This window comes from Spea bombifrons, chromosome 1 (assembly GCF_027358695.1).
Source record: "Spea bombifrons isolate aSpeBom1 chromosome 1, aSpeBom1.2.pri, whole genome shotgun sequence".
Classification (NCBI taxonomy): domain Eukaryota; kingdom Metazoa; phylum Chordata; class Amphibia; order Anura; family Pelobatidae; genus Spea; species Spea bombifrons.
Genome location: NC_071087.1, coordinates 43344039 through 43363916, shown reverse-complemented (window position 1 = coordinate 43363916; position 19878 = coordinate 43344039). Strand labels below are relative to the sequence as shown.

Below are 19878 nucleotides of genomic sequence, written 5' to 3'. Positions count from 1 at the left end.
AATACTTAGTGAAGTGAAGCAATTCATTGCTAAGTTGTTCTCCCAGATGCTTAAAAAAAACATTCCCAGTCTCAAATTGCAGCTAAGTTGATTATTGCAAAGGGGGTAGAACAAAGCACACTGAAGAGATTTCCTGAAGCCAAACTATTTTCACCCAAAGTGCAGTAGAACCAATAACGTCCTACCCCAGGAAGGAAGAACAAGGTCAAAAGATGACTGGCAAAGTGCAGCCTCCATAGGTAGTGTAGCTGTCTCTAAACCACTTTTGGTATGGACATTAGAAAGTGGGAGACTGGAAAAGTGTCCTGTTTACTGACAAATAAAAATGGTCGCATGACAACCGAACACAATGGTGCATAACACATATAATTAAATATGATGCAGAAAATATTCACTTGTGGGTTTGCTTTGCCTAATCTAGAGTTGGTAACTTGCATACCATCCCTTCGGGCTTAAAGTTGTACGGAAGAGAATTACTTTTTCAGCAAGACAATGATCCTAAACACACTTCAAAGCTGCGTATTGCACAGCTTTCCCACGGCAATCCTCAAACCTCAATCTCATTAAATATACTGGGGTACATTAAAAACGCTCTAAAGGAGTGCTGGAATAATGTGGATTGTGGTGGTGAACCGTTATATACATTTACTTTATATTTATAAAGAAAAAATAAATGGAATTAATGAGTTGCAACAAATGATATTTCCCAGCATACTTCCTACTTCCTGTCTGGCCTTCAGATCTTCCACCTTTTAAAACCCTTCTAAAACACATAACACACACTATATGACCAAATGTGTGTGGACAGCTGACCATCACACCTATATGAGCTTGATGGACATCCCATTCCAAATCCTTGATTATCAAAATGGAGTTGGCCTCCACTTTATGGATATAACAACCTCCTCTCTTCTTTCCACAATCTATGTTTTTAGGCACTCAGTAGGCTCGCACTCTAAATGTGTGTGGTCTACAATTTATGGCTGAATTGTTGTTATACCTATTGTAGACAATTCCACATGAACCGAGACAGACCTAGCAGGGCAGAAGGTCACTGAGCTCATCTGTGCCTACTACTGCCAATGTTTGTCTATGGGGATAACATGCCTGTGTGCTTTGATTTTATACACCTGTTAGCAATGCGCGTGACTTAAACATCTAAACTCAATAATTAGAAGGGGTATCCACATACGTTTGGTCACATAGGGTATGAAACATAAATATACTATGACTATTATACTTCTAAAAACATAATTTGATTTTTTTTAGCTTGCTTTAAACTCGGCACACATGGTTGCGTTTTCATTTTTAAACTTGAGCTATACATGGTGATTGTTTCTGTGCTGCCAAACAGTACAGAGCGCTCATGCCATCTAACCAGAGCAGTTCACATTACAAACAAAAAAAACTTGACAGATGCTTTGACCTCCAAAGTGAGAAATAGGCCATGTGACCAAGCAAGTACATTGTTCTATGAACTAGAAAGAGCTAGGAGACTAATCTGATATTAAAGTCATACAGAGATCTTTGTTATCACTCACATCCAACTACCACAATGCCAACCACTTGCATGGGCGCCGCAACTAAATAGTGGAATATGCAAATATCTTCATTAGAGTAATGTTCTATTCGTCCTAAGCCAGTGAGATACAAGTGTCAGGAATGTTAAACCTATATTTAGCCAACTGATGTCACTGGGATGCCAGGCTCTCTGCTAGAGCCCCCCACTTTCTCTCCATACCAGTTACTGTTCAGAGAGAGAGGCTGGTGAGGATAAGGAAGGTCATTCACATTCATAGAAGCAACTCATCAACAGACTCTGATTGCTTTCCGTCTTTTACAAAGGTAAATCCATTGTTTTGTTCTGTTAAAACCTTGGAAAATGAATAATTTATACCAATGCATGCCGTGTGTTTGTGTAAGAGTTATAATGAGGAGCGCAGAAGACATATTCTAATAACCTAAACTCCTTATACTGTTCTTAGTGTAAGGATTCTTGACAGTCGCACCGATACAATAAGTAGAAGGTATAACGGACACCTGTTAGTAAATGTAGGATGCGCTGTCATATTAATGGTTTTATTTTTAAAAAGTAATTGTCGAAAGGGTTGCATCGACCCCTACCAGCACTGCAGATTATGTTGCTAAGCAACCATTGTTGTTATTGGTTCCAAATAAGAACAGTAATACCAATTTTAAGGAATAATAACAAGCAAAAGGAATGAAAATAGCAATGTACATTAGCACCAAAGTGACTAAGACTCATTTCAACTGCAGTTTGTATTATTTGAGCAGATCTATTTTATTTGTGTTTTTCTTTTAATAAAGCTCTAAGTTTACATTCTAAATGAACACATTTTCAACTTATAATTATATAAAGGGATTTAACAAAATGTTCGGACAGGAGGTCATGGTCTAGAGCAAAGGCTTAGATGGAATCTAAATAAATTTTACTAGATAGAGTAGTCAATAAGTGGAACAGTTTTCCAGCAGAGGTGGTAAAAGTGAATGCAGTTAGTGAATTTAAACATACATGTGGTAGACATGAGGCTATCCTGAATATAGATATTAAAGGTTTGTGGTTATTACAACAGGAATAAATGGACAGAGCTGTAGGGTCAAATGTTTTTTATATGCCATCAAATACTATGTTTTGTTCTGAAAAGTTCTTCTTTGACAGTTTTACACAATATAATACTTATTTAACTGCCAGCCCTGAATTATTCAACTTTTTATGGCGCACTGATTCAACTTAAAATTCTAAACCTGATATAGAAAATGATGAAGTTTGAGCAACGCTAAGTAAAATGACCAGATGTATGGATAACCTGGTCACCAGCAGGCTTCTCAAAGTATTGACAAATACCTTTAACCAAATTACCCATGTGCACCATGGTTGGCCCAGGAGTAGGGAGGACAAGTGCCCCCTGGGGTGGTCCAGTTTCTTCAAGCTAGGTCAGCCCATTCAGGGAGGTGGGCACTCAGTAGGGTCATGTATTGTGACCCTGGTGTAGAGTGGCAGCTCTCATCTTGTGTGAGCAGGGCTGAAGACAAGCTCCACAGAAGGTAAGTTGATATATGTATATGAGTGTTTAAGAGAAACTGTGTAAGTATTTGGCGGTCTGTGGCAAGAGGGCCATTTGGCGTTACAAAAAGTGCCGTCCGGGCCCAGGTCACTGGTGTAGGTGTATGGGTGCTTTGTTTACCATTGCTCATTGCATGCTCTGCATACTCTTTGATTTATGTTGGGCATGGAATAAGACATTATTTGGTGGATAGGGTCAGTGCAATATACTTTGCAGCACATGGGGTAACTAAATTGATAGGTCCACTGATCCCAATTTGGTTGTATGCTAAAGAGGATTTGCACCTGCTTACCCCAGTAGTTCAAGTTTGTAATATGTACTTCTTGTATGTTACTGAAGCATGATGTAATTAAGCAGACTAGTCGGAACTGGAAACCGGTCAATAAAGGTGTCCACAGTGTCTTACATCGCTAATTCATCATGTTAACCTATAATACAAAATCTGTCACCAAAATAACTTCAACTTCTCTATAGTGCCTGCTTATTTGCACTGTGTGTATTCTTTAAAAAAAAAATCCCTCCCTCCTTTACAGTAAAATCAAACTTTCTTATCATGTTCTCATGACAAATATTTTACCTAATTACCAAAGTTGCCATATATCTTACCTGCACCCTAATATCATCATAAATAGACATATATCAGAGCAACAAATCAGTGCATACCCGGTAAATACCATTCACCTGCCACACTGGTGTCTCATTCATGGTGCACATAGAAGACTTTAAATTGCTTGAGAGTCTTGATGGGTAAAATGCACTGAAGTCCAACTGATTCAGCTTCTTGAGAAGCAATACAGCCATGTAAAATTAGACAAGACTCACCAAAATTGGGATACATTGACAGTGGCGGGCGAGGCAATATATGGCTATATAACGTGATTAAAGCCCCAATATTTATGCCATAGATAGGTGTTTTTTAAATTACATATGCTGGGTAAACTCTAGCTGTGTTTTGTGTACATATTGGTTATTATTTTAGCAGCAACCTGGCAATCTGAATGCGTATGCCTTTTAGGGTGTGCTCCCCTTTCTATATATTGTTTTTGTTATTCATAGACATATAGTGAATCTGGCGGCAGATAAGAGCTTAGATAGTCTGCACATTTATGTTCATGCTTTCTAAATAATCTCCTAAAGCCAACAGAGCTTCTTGCTTACTAACCATTATCAGTATGTTTTAGCATCACAACACCTTATCTTCTATTTCAACATAACCATACCCTCCAGTACACATGGAATCTTATGGTTATCCATGTTCCTTTAATGTGTTAAGGACTGGACTAAAGACAGAGGGTAGGAGTTCAACAAATTGCATCATTTAGGTTATGAATCATACGTAGGGAGGTGGGGGCACATCTAGTGGTCATCTCTGCAAGATTTGGAGCATCTCCAAAGTTACACCTCCCAGCCTTTGCTTTCCTTGTACACAGGATTACGCTGGACAGATGTTTCACTCATCCCAAGAAAATGTGTCACCCGAACCATAATCCTGTTTGTGTAGGACTGTTAAAACATGTTTGGTTTTCTTCACGGGAAGAAGTTTCAGTCCAGATGTAATTTCCAATTAAGATTATTGTCTGCACCTCTCAACAGTAAAACAGATGTTAGTAGTGGGAAGCAGAAAAACAGAGTATGGCGCAAGTTCGTTTGAAAACCCCTTACTAATGATCACGTACCAGCCTAGAAGTTTCCACTGGCCAATTTTTTCCACCCATGATCACAATCATATTTGTGCATCCAGGCAGTTGTGTAACTGTCTTATGAATGCTTTCTTATTTACTATCCAGCCATAAAACCAAAATATATTCCAGTGCGATAAAACAAGTCCTGCCACACCTAGTCTTCATCTGCTATTTGAGGCTTTGCCATCTGAAGATATCATGTGCTGCTCCTAGAAAGAAGCCTATCAAGTTCAAATAAAATATATTACATTGTTGCTAGATACTGTATAACACGCTGTATAAATACATGCACCTGTCACATGCATGCAATGTTGCTATACTGAATAGACTTCACAATGATTGTGGATTAAGCATTGTTTATAACACCAAACTCTGCAAGAAGACGCTACCATTATATTATTCTTAAATCTTGAAAGCATTGCATTTTGAATAGATTTTTATTTAAAAAAAAAGAACACCCCAAGCATCTCTATGTGAACAACCTGGTCCCTTTAACAAAACCTGGCAGAGGAGCCTGTCTAACAGACTACGATGCCAATGGCACTTACAAGTCGTGGTTGGGTTCAACCCTCAATCCAACCAATACGGGAGAATTCCGTTGAATTACTAAATGATATACGAAAGTGACGGGTCTACGTTTGTGATTAAAGAAAACACACCCCTTATATAAAAGTGTAAAAAATACTATTTACAAACCTTTATACACAGAATATTAAGTACCAGGCAGTGATAATTACTTAATAAAATAATAATTACAGTGGATAATAGTTTTTGAAATGTTAGTCTGTTATTAAACTGAATGTGGCTCAATGGGTACTTTGTTGTGTTCATCTGCAATGAAAACAAAACTTGTAATTTATTTAAGTAATTTCTAAAAAAAAATACCGTAATAATAATATGTTATTGTCTTATTTTCAGGAAAGAACAGCCCAACCAAAGAAGGACAATGCTATCCCACAGTGCCCTTCAAAAGGAGAGGAAAGAACAGGCCTCTGCCATATTCAAGGAAATGCAAGGAACTGGTAGAAACACTTATTCATTACAGTCCCTGTTCACTGTAGATTAGGTAGATTTAGTGCTTTGAGTATCAAGTGGCTATGCAAATTTTGTGGCATCTCTTCTGGGCACACAAAGAGTTAATCTTACTTCACCCGTTGTGTAATTGTCATATGCACATCCATAAATAATCTGCCAGAATATCTGACATCCTTTGGTAGCTGAAGCCTTTTGTAGTTGTCTATTCTGGAGCTATTTTTGAGCTGAACAACTGCTGTTGGAATGAAGCTAGCAGCTGATTGACTGATTGACTACTGGGATTGACTTTCAGACTTTGTGTTTAGGGTTAACAGCACAAACGGCCTCCATGATCGGACTTTTAAACCCTAGGCGTCATGTGATATACGTGCAACACAACTCCCTTCCCTGACATTTAAATGCAAATGCGTACATACCTATTTGTGAGCGAGATGCTTATAGCGTGTGTTCTAGGAATTCCATCTTGGGAATCGTTATTCTCTAACTAAATGTGGATTTTAGAAGGTGTAAAAAGTTATCTTAGTTTTACGGGTATTGAGTGCGCCAAATGCATGATTCAAGGTCCTGTTCCATTCAGAGAAAGTGCAAACTGTATGTTAAACAAATAAACTTTAGCAGATTTGACATCTTATTATTTCCTGTTAAGCTTTAACCACATTATAACATAGAGACAGCCTTAGTAAATCGAGCCGGTAATACAAGACATAGTAGTCTGTCCTGACATGTGAGTTCTAATATACTGTATCAACTTTAGCGTAAATGAATAACTATGTTCAGATACAGGACATTAATTTGTTTTATCTACAGCACATTGGGTTGGTCAGGGGAAACCCTTTTAATTCACCAACTTGCCCATGATGACCATTGCCCACAAAAGCTAGGCAATAAGACAGGTCAGTGGGAGATACAACCCAAAAATCAGGACGGACCCATAAAAAAAGGACAGCATGGATTTACGCATCCTGGTCCTGTAATAGCTGTGGTTCTTTAAATACCTTTAAAACTCAAACTGGAAAATAATTTATGACACTGTAATACACACGTTTATGGTTTGAACCATTAAATCTGTTAATAACATTCTCACATGTTGAGTTCATGGGGCATAGAATATCCCTGGTTAACATGTGATAACTATAGTTCCTGGGTTTGACCGTACCTCCATCATCTGGAAAGTGAAGGACATTAGTCCTATTTCCTGCAACGCAGTCCTTAGACTTTTAAAGCCAATATGATATTTAATTCATTTTAATCTTTTAAAACGCTGCAGATTTAGAACACTTGCCAAAAACTTTGTATGACTTTTAATTTTGAAAAATAAACAGTAAATATTTGTACCCATGTGTGCTATTAAAATAAACATGCATATGACCTATTTGCAGGAGCCAGCTTTGACAGAGAAGGAATAAATGGCTTCTTTTTTTAATCTGTTTCAAAGCCCACCAACAAAGCCTAGTTGGTGGGCTTTGACACAGATTAACCACAGCTACTGGCATAATGCCTCTGTGAAATCTTTTGGCACAATGTAGGTACCTTGCACAAGTCAACTAATGTACTTAGGACAATAACATTACTTGGGTAAATGAGATGTGCAGCTAATATATATATATATATATATATATATATATATATATTAATGTATATATATATATATATATATATATATATATATATATATATACGGTATATATATATACAGGTCAATAATACTCATATAGAGAAATATGCACAGCCTCATACACGTCTGTACATTGTCGCTTAATGAATATGAACAGCTGTCTTAAACACTGAGGGGTCTGTTTACTACAAAAGTAGGTATTTGTACGAGAGATCTGGTTTTAGCTCTATGAGTTCACTAATCACTATACATTAAGTAGGGTGCACCCTAAAAAGTTTCTCCTATAAGAATGGCTGAGCTGGCCTTGCATGATGCATAACTTAGTCCATGAGGTGACGTTTCAGAGATCTCACTGACTTAACTAAGAATTATACCAGGCCAACCAAACTCTCCTTCAAGGAGAAGCTAAGTGACGCCACTGAATTTAAACAGTAATTCTCTAGCAAAACCCTGCTTTAGTGACTAAACCCAATTCCAATTATTCTTATATACAGCTGATCTCGTTTATGTGACAGCTCAAGAGCACAGTCAACGTGAAACCTCTCTCATTCATAAAGGTTAGGATGATCACATTTCTCTTCATGGTGGTAATGAATGAAACTGTATACTAGATAAATACTTGGTACTCTCTAGAAAACAATAGTATTTATAAATGTCTTCCTTCAAAAGCAAGATCTGGTTAAATCTCAGTAACTTTTATAAATACAAAAAACATTAATAAAACAGACATCTGGTAAGCCACTTTCCTCACATAATGGCCAAAAATAGGCTAGATCTCACAAATGAAAATGTAAAATACGATTGTATTGGGACCTGTGGTGTTTACCTTGCATTGTGTTAACCTTGACTGAAATAAATGCTTCCACAAGACCTTGCAGTTGTCCTGGCTAGGATATTGGAGAGCATGTGACACTTTGTGCTGTTATTTTTATAGGGGTTATTTTAAACCTGCTGGCAGCATCTCAATCAATTGTTATGTGTAAAGATCCATTTCAGATGTTATGTAGTGTTCTGTGTGAATGGTACGCACAAAAAGTCTAACGACAGTAATAACATACAGACATAAACACCTAAACATAATTACCGTATTTGCTCGATTATAAGACGACCCTGATTATAAGACGACCCCCCAAAATCTAAATATTAATTTAGGAAAAAAACAAAAAGCCTGAATATAAGACTACCCTATAGGAAAAAAGTTTTACTAGTAAATATTAATTCAGGTAAACAATTTTTTCCTATTTAATAAAACCTATGATTGAGAAAAATATATATTTTTTTATTTCCTTTTATTTGCCAACCTGCCCCTCCCCAGTTATGCACATCTGCCCCCAAGGTTGCCACTCTGCCCCCAGAAATGCCTTAATACCCCTTTATTTGCCACTCTGCCCCATGATGTGCCTTTTAACCCTCTATATGCCACTCCCTCCAGAAATGTCTTATGCCACTCTGCCCCATGATATGCCTTTTAACCCCCTATATGCCAGAGTGGCATATAGGGGGTTAAAAGGCATTTCTGGAGGTATATATATATATATATATATATATATATATATATATATATATATATATACCCAAACACAATATATAACTGCTAACAGCAATCAAACTCCTATCAAGCCAAGGCAGCCAATACATGCTGGAACCTGGGGATGATAGGAGTTTGAGTACAGCCTCCCTATGCCATGCTACCCCCCCTTACACATCCATGCTATCACACACACACTCATTCACAAACATTTAAATACTCATTCATTCCATTAATCACACATACACACACATTAATCACAAAAACCCTCCCCACCCCCTTACCTGAACTGCAGATCTCCCACTCGCAGACTTCTGCAGGGGCCCGGCTGTGCGAGCAACTTCTCTGGCCCCGCCCCCAGAGGAAGGAGGGGGAGGCAGAATTATGTGACACTCTGCTAGCTTCCTGCTGCTAATAGAAGAGACGCTGCTCGGGACCAAAGCACCGGTAAGCAGCCTGGCCCCAGCAGACATTTTTTTGAGGTCTAATTAGAAGACGGCCTCGATTATTGCTCTGAAAAAAACCTCGTCTTATAATCGAGCAAATACGGTATTATATGAGGGCTATTGCATATAAAAAACTTATAGCTATTGTTTTAAAACTGTATCATATGGGATATAGATAGATAGATAGATAGATAGATAGATAGATAGATGACCATCACACCAACAGTATATAAGCTTGTTGAATATCCTTTACCAAAACCACGGGCATTAATATGGAGTTAGCCCTCCATTTGCAGCCATAACTGCCTCTCTCCTCTGGGAATGCTTTCAACAAGATTTTGCAGCGTGCCTGAGGAAGTTCATGGCCCTTCAGCCAAATGTTGGATGAGAAGGCCTGGCTCACAATCTGCCTTCCAATCTATCCCAAAGGTGTTCAACGGGGTTATGCTCAGGGTACCACACAGGATACTTGATTTCTTCAGACAAAACTAGTCAAGTCATGACTTTATGGATCTTGCTTTGTACAAAGAGGCATAGTTGTGGAACAAGATAGGGCTTTCTCCAAACTGGTGCCACAAAGTTGAAAGCACACAATGTCTTGCAGCATGTTTGTTGCAGAATTAACATTACCCTTCACTGGAACTAAGAGGCCTAGTCCAAACCTTTAAAAACAGTCCAGACAATTATCCCTCCTCTACCACCACACTTTACAGTAGGCGCTATACATTCAGAGTCCAGTTGCGGTATGCTTTACAACACTCCAGCCGATGCTTGGCATTGTGCATAATAATCTTCAGCTCATGTACAGCTGCTTGGCCATAGAAACCCATTTTTATTCCCTGCTTCCCACACAGGGCTGGCCCAAGACATAATGCCACCTGGGGAGAAGTTTAAAATGCTGCCCCCCCCCATTATCTACCCTTCCTCTCCCTCCCTATTATCTAACCTACCCCCCCCCTTTGTACATACCTTTCAGCAGTCTTGCAGCGAGTCTCCCTGCTCGGTCTCTGTGCCGCCTTGTAATGCTGAGCGCCGGAAATTACGTCATCTTCCGGCGCTCAGCATTAGAAGCCATCACCGAGCTAGAGGGCACGCAGAGGAGAGAGAGGGGTGCCAAGTGGGTACTGACAACTTGGTAAGCGAAAACCACTCGGCGCCCTCTCTCTCTCTTCCGCTTTAAAAAAAAAAGTGCCACCTGGAGCAATTGCCCCACTCTGCTCCATGGTAGGGCCGGCCTTGTTCCCACACACAGTGCTTGTGCTGATGTTGCTTCCAGAAGCAGTTTGGAACTGTGTAGTGGTAATACTACAGAGGAAAGCTAATTTTTACATGCTACGCACTTGAGCACTCAACGGATCCACTGTAATGGTGTGCATGGTCTACCGCTTCACGGCTAAGCTGTTGTTGCTCCTTGACATTCCTACTTCACAAAAGTAGCATTTACAGTGGACTGGGACACATTTAGGAGGGCAGAAAATTTCACAAATTGACTTGTGGCAAAGGTGGCATCTTATGACAGTGCTACGTTTAAAGTCACCAACCTCTTCAGTACGACTCATTCTACTGCCAATATTTGTCTATGGAGATGGCTGCTTATGTGCTTGATTATATATACCTGTTAGCCTGTGTGGCTGAAACCCCTAAGCTCAATAATTAGGAGGGGTGTGCTCATATCCCCAAGGGGTAAAACTATATATGCCTATATAGTAAAATCACATTGTCAATCTATGAACCGTATGTGATTCAGGATAGTAAAACTTTAAAACACAAGGCCTCCGGTGTACAATCTATAAAAATCTTAATTATAACAATCAAAATAAATTGGTAAATTTTTGGCCTCTTTTGCCTAATAGTCCATATCAGGATATCTGAATGCACTTGTGCCATAAAAAAAAAAAAAAAACACCCTTTCGACCTTCTGTTTCGTCTCATGCCAATGGCCTTTGCCGAAACCCCAGATTCCCCTGTAACATCATCTTACAGCGCAACACTAAACTGACGTTAAGAATAGTAGTATTGGTTCACTGCTTAGAGAAACCTGGACCAGTACCTTTCTCCAGCAACAAAACTTTAGTCTTCCTATCACAACTACTGAATGTTGGTGTTTTAATTATTTTTACAATAAAAGTCTGCATGTATAACATAAAAAATAAATTAAAGCACCTAACAAAGAAGAGGCTGACCTCCTCCTCCATGGCCTGACTATTATTGCCACTTGAAGCAGTCAATCAGTGGCAGGCAGGTTCCCGCTCTGGAATCAACGGAAGCCATTTGGATCACCTGATGCTGCTGCCTTTCTAGCTCAACGGCCCTGTTTCCTATTTTACTAATGAATACAAATTGAAAAAAATATAATTGTGCCAGGCCCGTTCTATGGAAACATTGAAAATATATTGACTTCCTATGATAAATTGCTTGTTAAAAATGGTGGGGGTTTCTCAAATGCGATCAAGTCAAGAAGTACCTAACCTAAGCAAGTTTCTTGAATTGTATGAAATGATTTTGTACATTTTAGTCCTTAATCAAATATGATGAATAACACAGTGTGTTAAGCATAGATAGGCAGTCAGCCAATGAAAATGAGGGTGACCCTACTTAATCTAGACATGATGATGATAATAAGTTTGTCAAGTCTGGCATCTGCTCGAGATGATGGTGATGGTGTGTGGGCTTTTGTCTCTTGTGACATTGATTAAATCGTAATCAGAATAGGAACAAATCTGCTTTTTATTCCCAGGGCAGTTTCTTGATCAAAAGAGTTACACCGTGTACTGAAACCATGCCATCTGCTAATTACTGTATCTGTTTGCATTTATATTAAATGTAATAGTTATCTTATACGCATTTTCACGCATATCGGTCAGGTTATATCACATTAAAACAAATGTGTCCTCTGAGTGTTTTAAAATATTATAACAGAGTTACATCTCGGTCCACAAATACTGCAACTATCTCCAACTATTGCTGATAATAAGCATATATGTCTGTATATATTGCAGAGTTGGAGGATCTTGATTTTGGGAAGAAGATCAGTGTCCCCAGAGACATCATGTTAGAAGAACTGTCTCTACTAAACAACCGGGGAGCAAGGCTCTTCAAGATGCGACAACGGAGGTCCGACAAGTACACATATGAAAACTTTCCATATTCAATGAAGCCACAGACCATTGTGAGTATTTTTCCTGGAAATCAGAGAATTCCAGAGCAATGGCGTTTTCATGCTTCTTCCCCTTTTTAATATTATTATAAGGCTATTGAGGGTCACTGAGCATACCATGTGGAAAACTATGTGCCTCATTTTGCACATTAATGACTGTTGGGACTGAATGGAGTCCCTTGTGCATGATCACCATAACCCAAGTGCCTTGCTGATGTTGATTCTAGCAAGGCTTTCTGGCATGAAGACTTTTCCTGGAAAAGCCTATGCCTGCACCCACTAGTATTATACTACACCTTGTATCAATGTGTGGGGTGTGCTCGCTAATCACCACTTTAATTATCATACATCCTCTGCATATTGCCTATATATATATATATATATATATATATATTAAAAAACAACAAAGCAGTTTCATTATATGAATTTAATCTTTGCAACAACTTAATAACCTTCTATTATACCATCAGGCTGAGCTGTATTATATCCATTCTGCCGAGTGACTGGAAAACCCACAAGATGTACTGTATTAAATCATTATTTAATAGAGCCTTAGCCACAGTATGACATTAGAATGCCTCATTCACTCGATACACAGCTCATATGGTATGCAACACATGGTATCTTCCCAGAAACTATAGACACATTCTGCGATAGCAATAAAAACACCTTTCTGAATTCTTCGACAGCTATTCTACTGTACCATTCATGTCTGCAGATTACTTACTTCCTGATACTACAAGTGATGTTAGTCAGAGATTAATAAAACAAATAACAGAAGCACGTGATATTACATCATCATACACTTTGACAAGGTGTATAAAATGTTGCATCACCTTAGCGCTGCAGTAACATCATTATTTAATCATTGCACAGCAGTAAATACATTCAAATTTAAATGTAATAATTCCAAATGCAATTTCTTATAACAAAATTCTATAGCCCCTAAAAACTAGTCTTCATTATTGCTGATGTAAGGAGTGTAGCCTTTACAATTCAGTCCTCATTTTTCATCTTATGTCTTTTAAAGGTCTAATACAATCCTAGTATTTAGGGTTAAAAAAGTCAGATATATTATCTTTGCATAATTGAGAGATCTGGTTGATTGATATTTGCATGCATTTTGAGGCAATATTCTGGCCTTACTCACAGCCGTGAGTACCCACACTGCACCGATTTATATTATAAAGTGTATATATAACGATATGGGAGTTTGACCTGGAGTCTCCAGATGAAGTGCTGCTTTCCTGGCACTCTGGGTAAGTTTCTTCAATATCAAGGCAAGCCAATGGTGTCTGGCAATGCCTACTTCCTGTCCAGGTTTTTACTACTTCCTGCCCCTTACAAACTATTCTCTGCTTGTTAAAGTCTAAGTGGGACTGGCCCCACCCCTTGAAAAACCGCCACACCCAGAAGCTCATAAATAGCATATCCCTGAAAGTTTCCAGGTAAGGCTACCATTAATGTTTTGTGCCAACATCATTACCTCATACGGGGCATTTAAGGGCAAATTTCATTTGTTGCACTTGTGACTGCTACCCTCACATTACCAGGTTAATTCACAATCAACTTAATCACCCAAATATTGACTTTATTGTGGCCATAATTCTGTAATTCTGGAATGAAAGCTGGCCCACAGTAAGTCTGTAGAGTGGGTTGAAAAATTAAAAAAGAAAATGGAAAAAACCCCACATCAAGTACATTTAGTCTGCATGCTACAACTGTAAAAGTAGATGATTCATGCTTTTTGTTAATGTTTTGCTTCAATCCCAGCCTCCACAGGTGACCGAAGACCGAGAAAGTCAAATGTTTTGCTTGAAACCAAACAGAACTCTGTGTACAATAACAAAGCATCTGGGTACATTGCGAAATAGGAAGCCAGCGTGACTCATGTTAGAGAAGTCATTTCATTCACTATGTCGTCAGACGACTGCACTCCCAGTTGGTTACAGAAACCTTAATTTTTCCAGGATAGTATGGAAACGCCTTTGATTTTTCACATTATTACATTTGTTCATCAAACACGGCACTTGAAAACCATTTCAAAGCTTTTAAGAACAAATCTGTACTTTTACCTTTTGATCGATGAAGTAGAACTAGGGTATTAACTTTGTAATACTTGCAAAATGCAGCCCCGTTAACCGCTTTACTGCCAAGTATTAAGTATCCTGCCTTTTGGTTGTACATACATGGATGAGCTGTTACTCCTAGACAAATCACAATAATAGCACTTACAGATTCAACATGGCAGAAATGTCACAAACTGACTTGTGCCAAAGGTGGCATCTTATGAGAGATCATAAAGTCATTGAGCAATGACGTCCCAGTCTACCAATGAGGTTTGTCTATGGAGAGGTGTCCACATACTTTTGGTCATATATTATAGGTATAAGCTGTATATATTATTTTACGTCTAGGATTTACTCCGCCCAAACACCCTTACTTTGCAGACGCCTGGTCTTCCTTCTGTCTCACAAGCTACAAGGTTCCACGTCACCATTGTGGGTCACATAACATTGTGTTAAGGGTGACGTTGGGCTTGTTAATGAATTTGAACAGCTCTGCTGGGCCAGTCTACCTCTAGAAATACTGGTCATTTAGGTGAACTCAGGTCTTGGCAAAACTGCCCTTTAAACTCTGACATTTGAATATTGGGATCAACTAGATAATTGTACAATATATATTTGCTAAGGAACACATTGTGATATTATTATTTATTTATATAGCAGCATCATATTGTATTGTACAACAGGCAAACATGACATAACAAGCAGTGCATCACTTAAGACTTTGGATTTACAGAAACAAAAGGTTGAGGCCCCATCACAATCTTGCTTCTATTATACAACATACATAATATGGATCCAGACTTCCAATGGATATGTGAAGATACAGATAGGATCAGCAAGAGAAGAGCAGCAACCAGCAATTATGTATTCATGTGGCGTGCTGCACCTTCCTCTAACTAGTGCTCCTCGTCTCTTTGATGCTGAACACTGGGACATCATGTTGTATGCTCATGCTCTACCTAGGCCATAATACACTACTGACCCTAAATTTGAATTGGGTTGGTAAAGCTGTATAATAATGTGATGCACATAGCCTGCTGTAAAAGGAATACACAGTACTGGAAGAGTACAAGCAGGTTCCATTGAGAGCCCAAAGCACATGTGTAGAAAGCAATCCCACTAATTTTAGGCAGCCAGTCAGTGGCAAGAATTGTAAAAACAGCAAGATAGGTAGTTACAGCTTGTAGTGAAGGTGACTGCTTTTATTTTTTTGTTCTTAAAATATGCATACTAAACTACTAATAAAGAACATTGTTATGCATTCTTCTTTAAGGAGGTGGTGGAAACAATAAAATAGTATGTGTCATTGATCTTCATTGAAAAAAGGAAATATATTTGACTGCCCCTTTAAAAGTGCTTCCAAATTTCCACCTGAAATCTTGGTGTCTGTATTTTTCTTGAATTATGAGAGTCTATTTGGACATCCTGTGTTAGCTGTCGCAATAAAAAGTCTAGCCCATGGTCAACATCTATGATAGGGGTAATTTAGCTTATTATGTCATTTTTATACTCATGTTTATAATAAAAAAACCAGCTCTCTCATTTTCCATCTGTCTTTAGCAAAACCAAATAAATCAAAATCAGAAGACAGAAGAAAACGCTGTGGATGCTTCCCAGCAAATCTCTCCACAAACACCTCCTAATACACCAGATCCTCGTAGCCCACCCAACCCTGAAAACATTGCTCCAGGTAAGGAAAGTCTAGGACACAGCTGGTCTATCCACCGTCTCCGGTTTAGAACAGACATGAAAACAAACTAGTAGCTTGTGGAATTCTTTAGGAATGTTTAACACCCATAATACCCAATTTGGGAGATTTCCAGACAGTGAGGAAGGAGATAACTTCAGTGAGATGGGTGCAACTTTTACAAGCAAGGCAACAGGAGGTTCTACCCAACAAGCGAGTAAAAGCAGGAAGAAGGCCCTAGAAAAAGGTTTGCATAAGCTAGGAAACGCTAAAAATTCCAAGGCCAACCTTGCCAAAAGGGGATGTCAGCAACTGCTTATAGGCAGTGTTCATGTAGTGTGGGAAATCAAGTAAATACACTTTTGAGGCAATAGAACATGGGTCCGATATAAATGGGAAAAAATAAATTAGCATGTATACCAGTTTAATAAAACCTGAGACGTGTAGAAAGAGTAAAACAATAGTAAAGATTGTTGTGTTAACATAATAAAAAGTTTGAGGAAATGATATGCCTAGTGCCTACAAAAAGCATTGCACAGTGGAACCTTCAGAGTGGAACTCTTATCAGGACGATCAACTTCCTACATTGCATTACTGTCTGGGTAGGATTGTCGTATCTTGTCTCTCTTTGGACTTCATAATGGTTAAAAGTCAATACAAATCACACAGTCTCTCTTTGATAATTGTTGGTTATTGTGACACTTATGGCTACAGCAGTACAACAATGTACTGAATTAATAAGTTTGGCATTAGGACTGAACTTAAATTGACTTATCACCACCGACCAACTGACCATGTGCTTCAGTCATAATTTATTTCTATCACAGGGTACACAGGTCCACTTAAGGAAATTCCACCTGAAAAGTTCAATGAAACCGCTGTTCCCAAGTACTATATGTCTCCTTGGCAAGAAGCCATTGGCAACGAACCAGACCTTCTAGAGGCTTTGTACCCTAAAATGCCAGAGCCTGGGCAGACAGCAGAGATCCCTGACTACAGGAGCTTCAACAGGTAACTGTTATTACAGACAAGCAACTTTTCGCAATGTATGCAGAATACAAAGAATAAGATTTAGATACAGTAACATATATCCCTATGTACTTCATTTGATTTTTACATACAACCTCATTGTACAATGCTGCTTGCATATATATATATATATATATATATATATATATATATATATATATATAATATTAAAACAATGGCCAATACACAACAAAATTATGGTTGCAAATATATGTGTAAAGGTAATACTTAATGGCCCAGGTTGTGGGACATTTGTTAAGCACTGTAAAAATGTAAAAGAAAAACCTAGGTTATGTATCAGCTAAAAGGTTCTATGGAGTAAAAAAAATGTTATGTGGCTAAAAATGTTTTCCATAGTTTTCTATGGTTGACCCTGATAAAATAAATCATCACAGACTGTACGGTCGTTTATTGATTTACAAAGTGAGACTTTTTAAAACCTTAATAGTATTGTTTATAACTTCTAAATTATGCCCGAAGAGCTGATGATGATATAGTGTATTTCCTCTATTGCTAGATTAGGTGAACCTAAAGATCAAATTGTATTTTTTATGCGAAGCAGACCAGTCATTGTAGGATAATAGTGTAGTAGTAGTTTTTCATCCACTTTGTGTTCTGTATTTTAATTTCAGAGCTGCCACACCGTTTGGAGGATTTGAAAATGCATCGAGGTTGAATACATTTAAGATTCCAGAGTTTGATCTACAGTTTATGAATGACTCCACTTTTAACATCCAGTCCAACCCCCTAACTTCAAGGAAATCTTTTAACAGAACAGCCCAAGGATGGACATGCGATAATGTTCCGATTATACTGTGTTCTGACTTAATTGACCCTGATGTTCCTGAGACTGATGATCTGTAACATGTAGGCATTTCCTCAGAGGAAGTTTTTATTATGTACCACTCAATCTATGTCAATGTTATGTACTTGACTCTCCAACATGTCCTCAAGGGCTACCAATGGTCCAGTTTTAATGATATCTTCGTTGAAATGCAAATGAGAAATCTCTAAACCCAGGACCATTGATGCTGGTATAAAAACCAATAAATCAGACTGTTAAACATATGTAGCATTTTTATGTTTAAGTTCTGATATGAAATACCAGCTTAAAGGTGCTATTCTATCTATATAAAACAATAACCCCAGACGATCTGGTCTTTTATTCTTCACTCTAAAGATTTAATTTGCAACACTGAAAACTTTAGGATGATTTTCAAGTCTCTATAGTCACAACCTTTGGGTGCCTGCTTTGGTGTCACGTGACATCTAAGCATTCCCTAAAACTCAATGCATGCATTTAATTATAAATGTATTTTAGCAGTAAAGTAGGTGAAATAGCACCTTAAAATAGGTTCTTCATCTTAAAGCAGAATAAAAAAAAAAAACTCTTTCAGTGTAAAACTGTGAAATACTGACAGCTTTCACTGCTTGTATGTGTACAGCTAATTACCTATTTAGTAATGTTTCAAGTATGATAAGTCCCCAGAGGGGATTAAAACTAGTACGCGCTAGTATAAACCTCACTAGGTTGAATGAAATGTGCCTTTTTTCTGCAATGCCACCCTCAGTATAGAATAAGGTATAGTGTTTAGATGCTGTAAGATATAGCTACAAGATTTAGAATGTCTAAAATACATTTATGTTTGTAAATGTAAATTTGCATGTATAAAAAAGTGTCAATTGTTATTCTTTAACCCCTTCGCGACCTTTGCCGGTTCAGGACCGTCATGACAAGAAGGTCACTAAATGACCTTTGACGGTCCTGAACCGTCAAAAAGTTAAATAAGCTTAGAAAGTGATCAAGGATCACTTTCTTCGCTTAAACGGCCTTGCTGCAATGCCTCGATGTCGAGGCATTCAGCAAGGCCGAGATCGGCATCGGGGGCCATGTCTGGCCCCTCCCCGGGGCGTCAACAGCCGCCATACATTGTATGGCGGCGGACGCCCGTTTTAAAAGCGTTTAGGAGGCGATCAACGATCGCCTCCTAAACTTAAATGGTGTCGCTGGAATGCCTCGATCAGGAGGCATCCAGCGACACCAAACACTTACCTTTAGGTGGGCTGTGACCGCTCCGGAGAGCGGTCACAGCCGCAGCTGCCGGTGATCTTCGCCATCAAGTAAGATGGCGGCGGCCCGGGAACTACAACAATAAAGACGAAAAAGTTCGCTAGAGGGTCTCCAGACCCTCTAGAGAACTGGCTCCACTTGCTGGTTGAATACAGGTACTGCATTCAACCATGCAAGTCAATGGAGCCCAGCTTTCTAATCACTATGTGATTAGTAAAATATTCAAAAAAAAAAATAAAAAAAAAAAAAATGGAAAAAAAAAAAAAGTGCTAACATTTAAAAATAATTATGCAGTGATGTCACTAGATGAACCATCCAGTACCAGCACAATGTGTAAAAAAAAATATAAAAAAAGTATTAAAAAAATAAAAAAAATAAAAAAATAAAGTTTATTATTTTGAGCAAGTGCTAAAATTTCTCAAAAATCTCAGAGTTAAAATAAAAGCACTTCAAATACCCAAGGGGTGTCTAAT

General features: G+C 38.3%; 1 protein-coding gene across 2 annotated transcripts; it reads left to right on the top strand.

The window, feature by feature from the left end:
• The first annotated feature begins 1693 nt into the window (after positions 1–1693).
• On the top strand, positions 1694–18402 carry MYOZ2 (myozenin 2). Of its 2 annotated transcripts, none has more exons than XM_053461433.1 (6): positions 1694–1845; positions 5687–5790; positions 12392–12561; positions 16179–16308; positions 17133–17316; positions 17967–18402. In XM_053461433.1, the coding sequence occupies exons 2-6, from the start codon at positions 5715–5717 to the stop codon at positions 18196–18198; spliced, it is 792 nt and encodes a 263-aa protein (XP_053317408.1). In that variant the 5' UTR covers positions 1694–1845; positions 5687–5714; the 3' UTR covers positions 18199–18402. The 2 variants fall into 2 exon arrangements, with proteins under 2 accessions (XP_053317408.1, XP_053317407.1); XM_053461432.1 differs by lacking the exon at positions 1694–1845 and adding an exon at positions 2981–3066.
• Positions 18403–19878: the final 1476 nt, after the last annotated feature.

What these genes read in the sequence shown, in the direction of transcription:
- MYOZ2 (XM_053461432.1), top strand. Translation starts at nt 2,993, where the DNA reads ATGTATTGTGACCCTGGTGTAGAGTGGCAGCTCTCATCTTGTGTGAGC. An exon ending in CAAGGAAATGCAAGGAACTG is followed by an intron (nt 5,791 to 12,391) that starts GTAGAAACACTT and finishes TATATATTGCAG; the next exon opens with AGTTGGAGGATCTTGATTTT. An exon ending in CCCTGAAAACATTGCTCCAG is followed by an intron (nt 16,309 to 17,132) that starts GTAAGGAAAGTC and finishes TTTCTATCACAG; the next exon opens with GGTACACAGGTCCACTTAAG.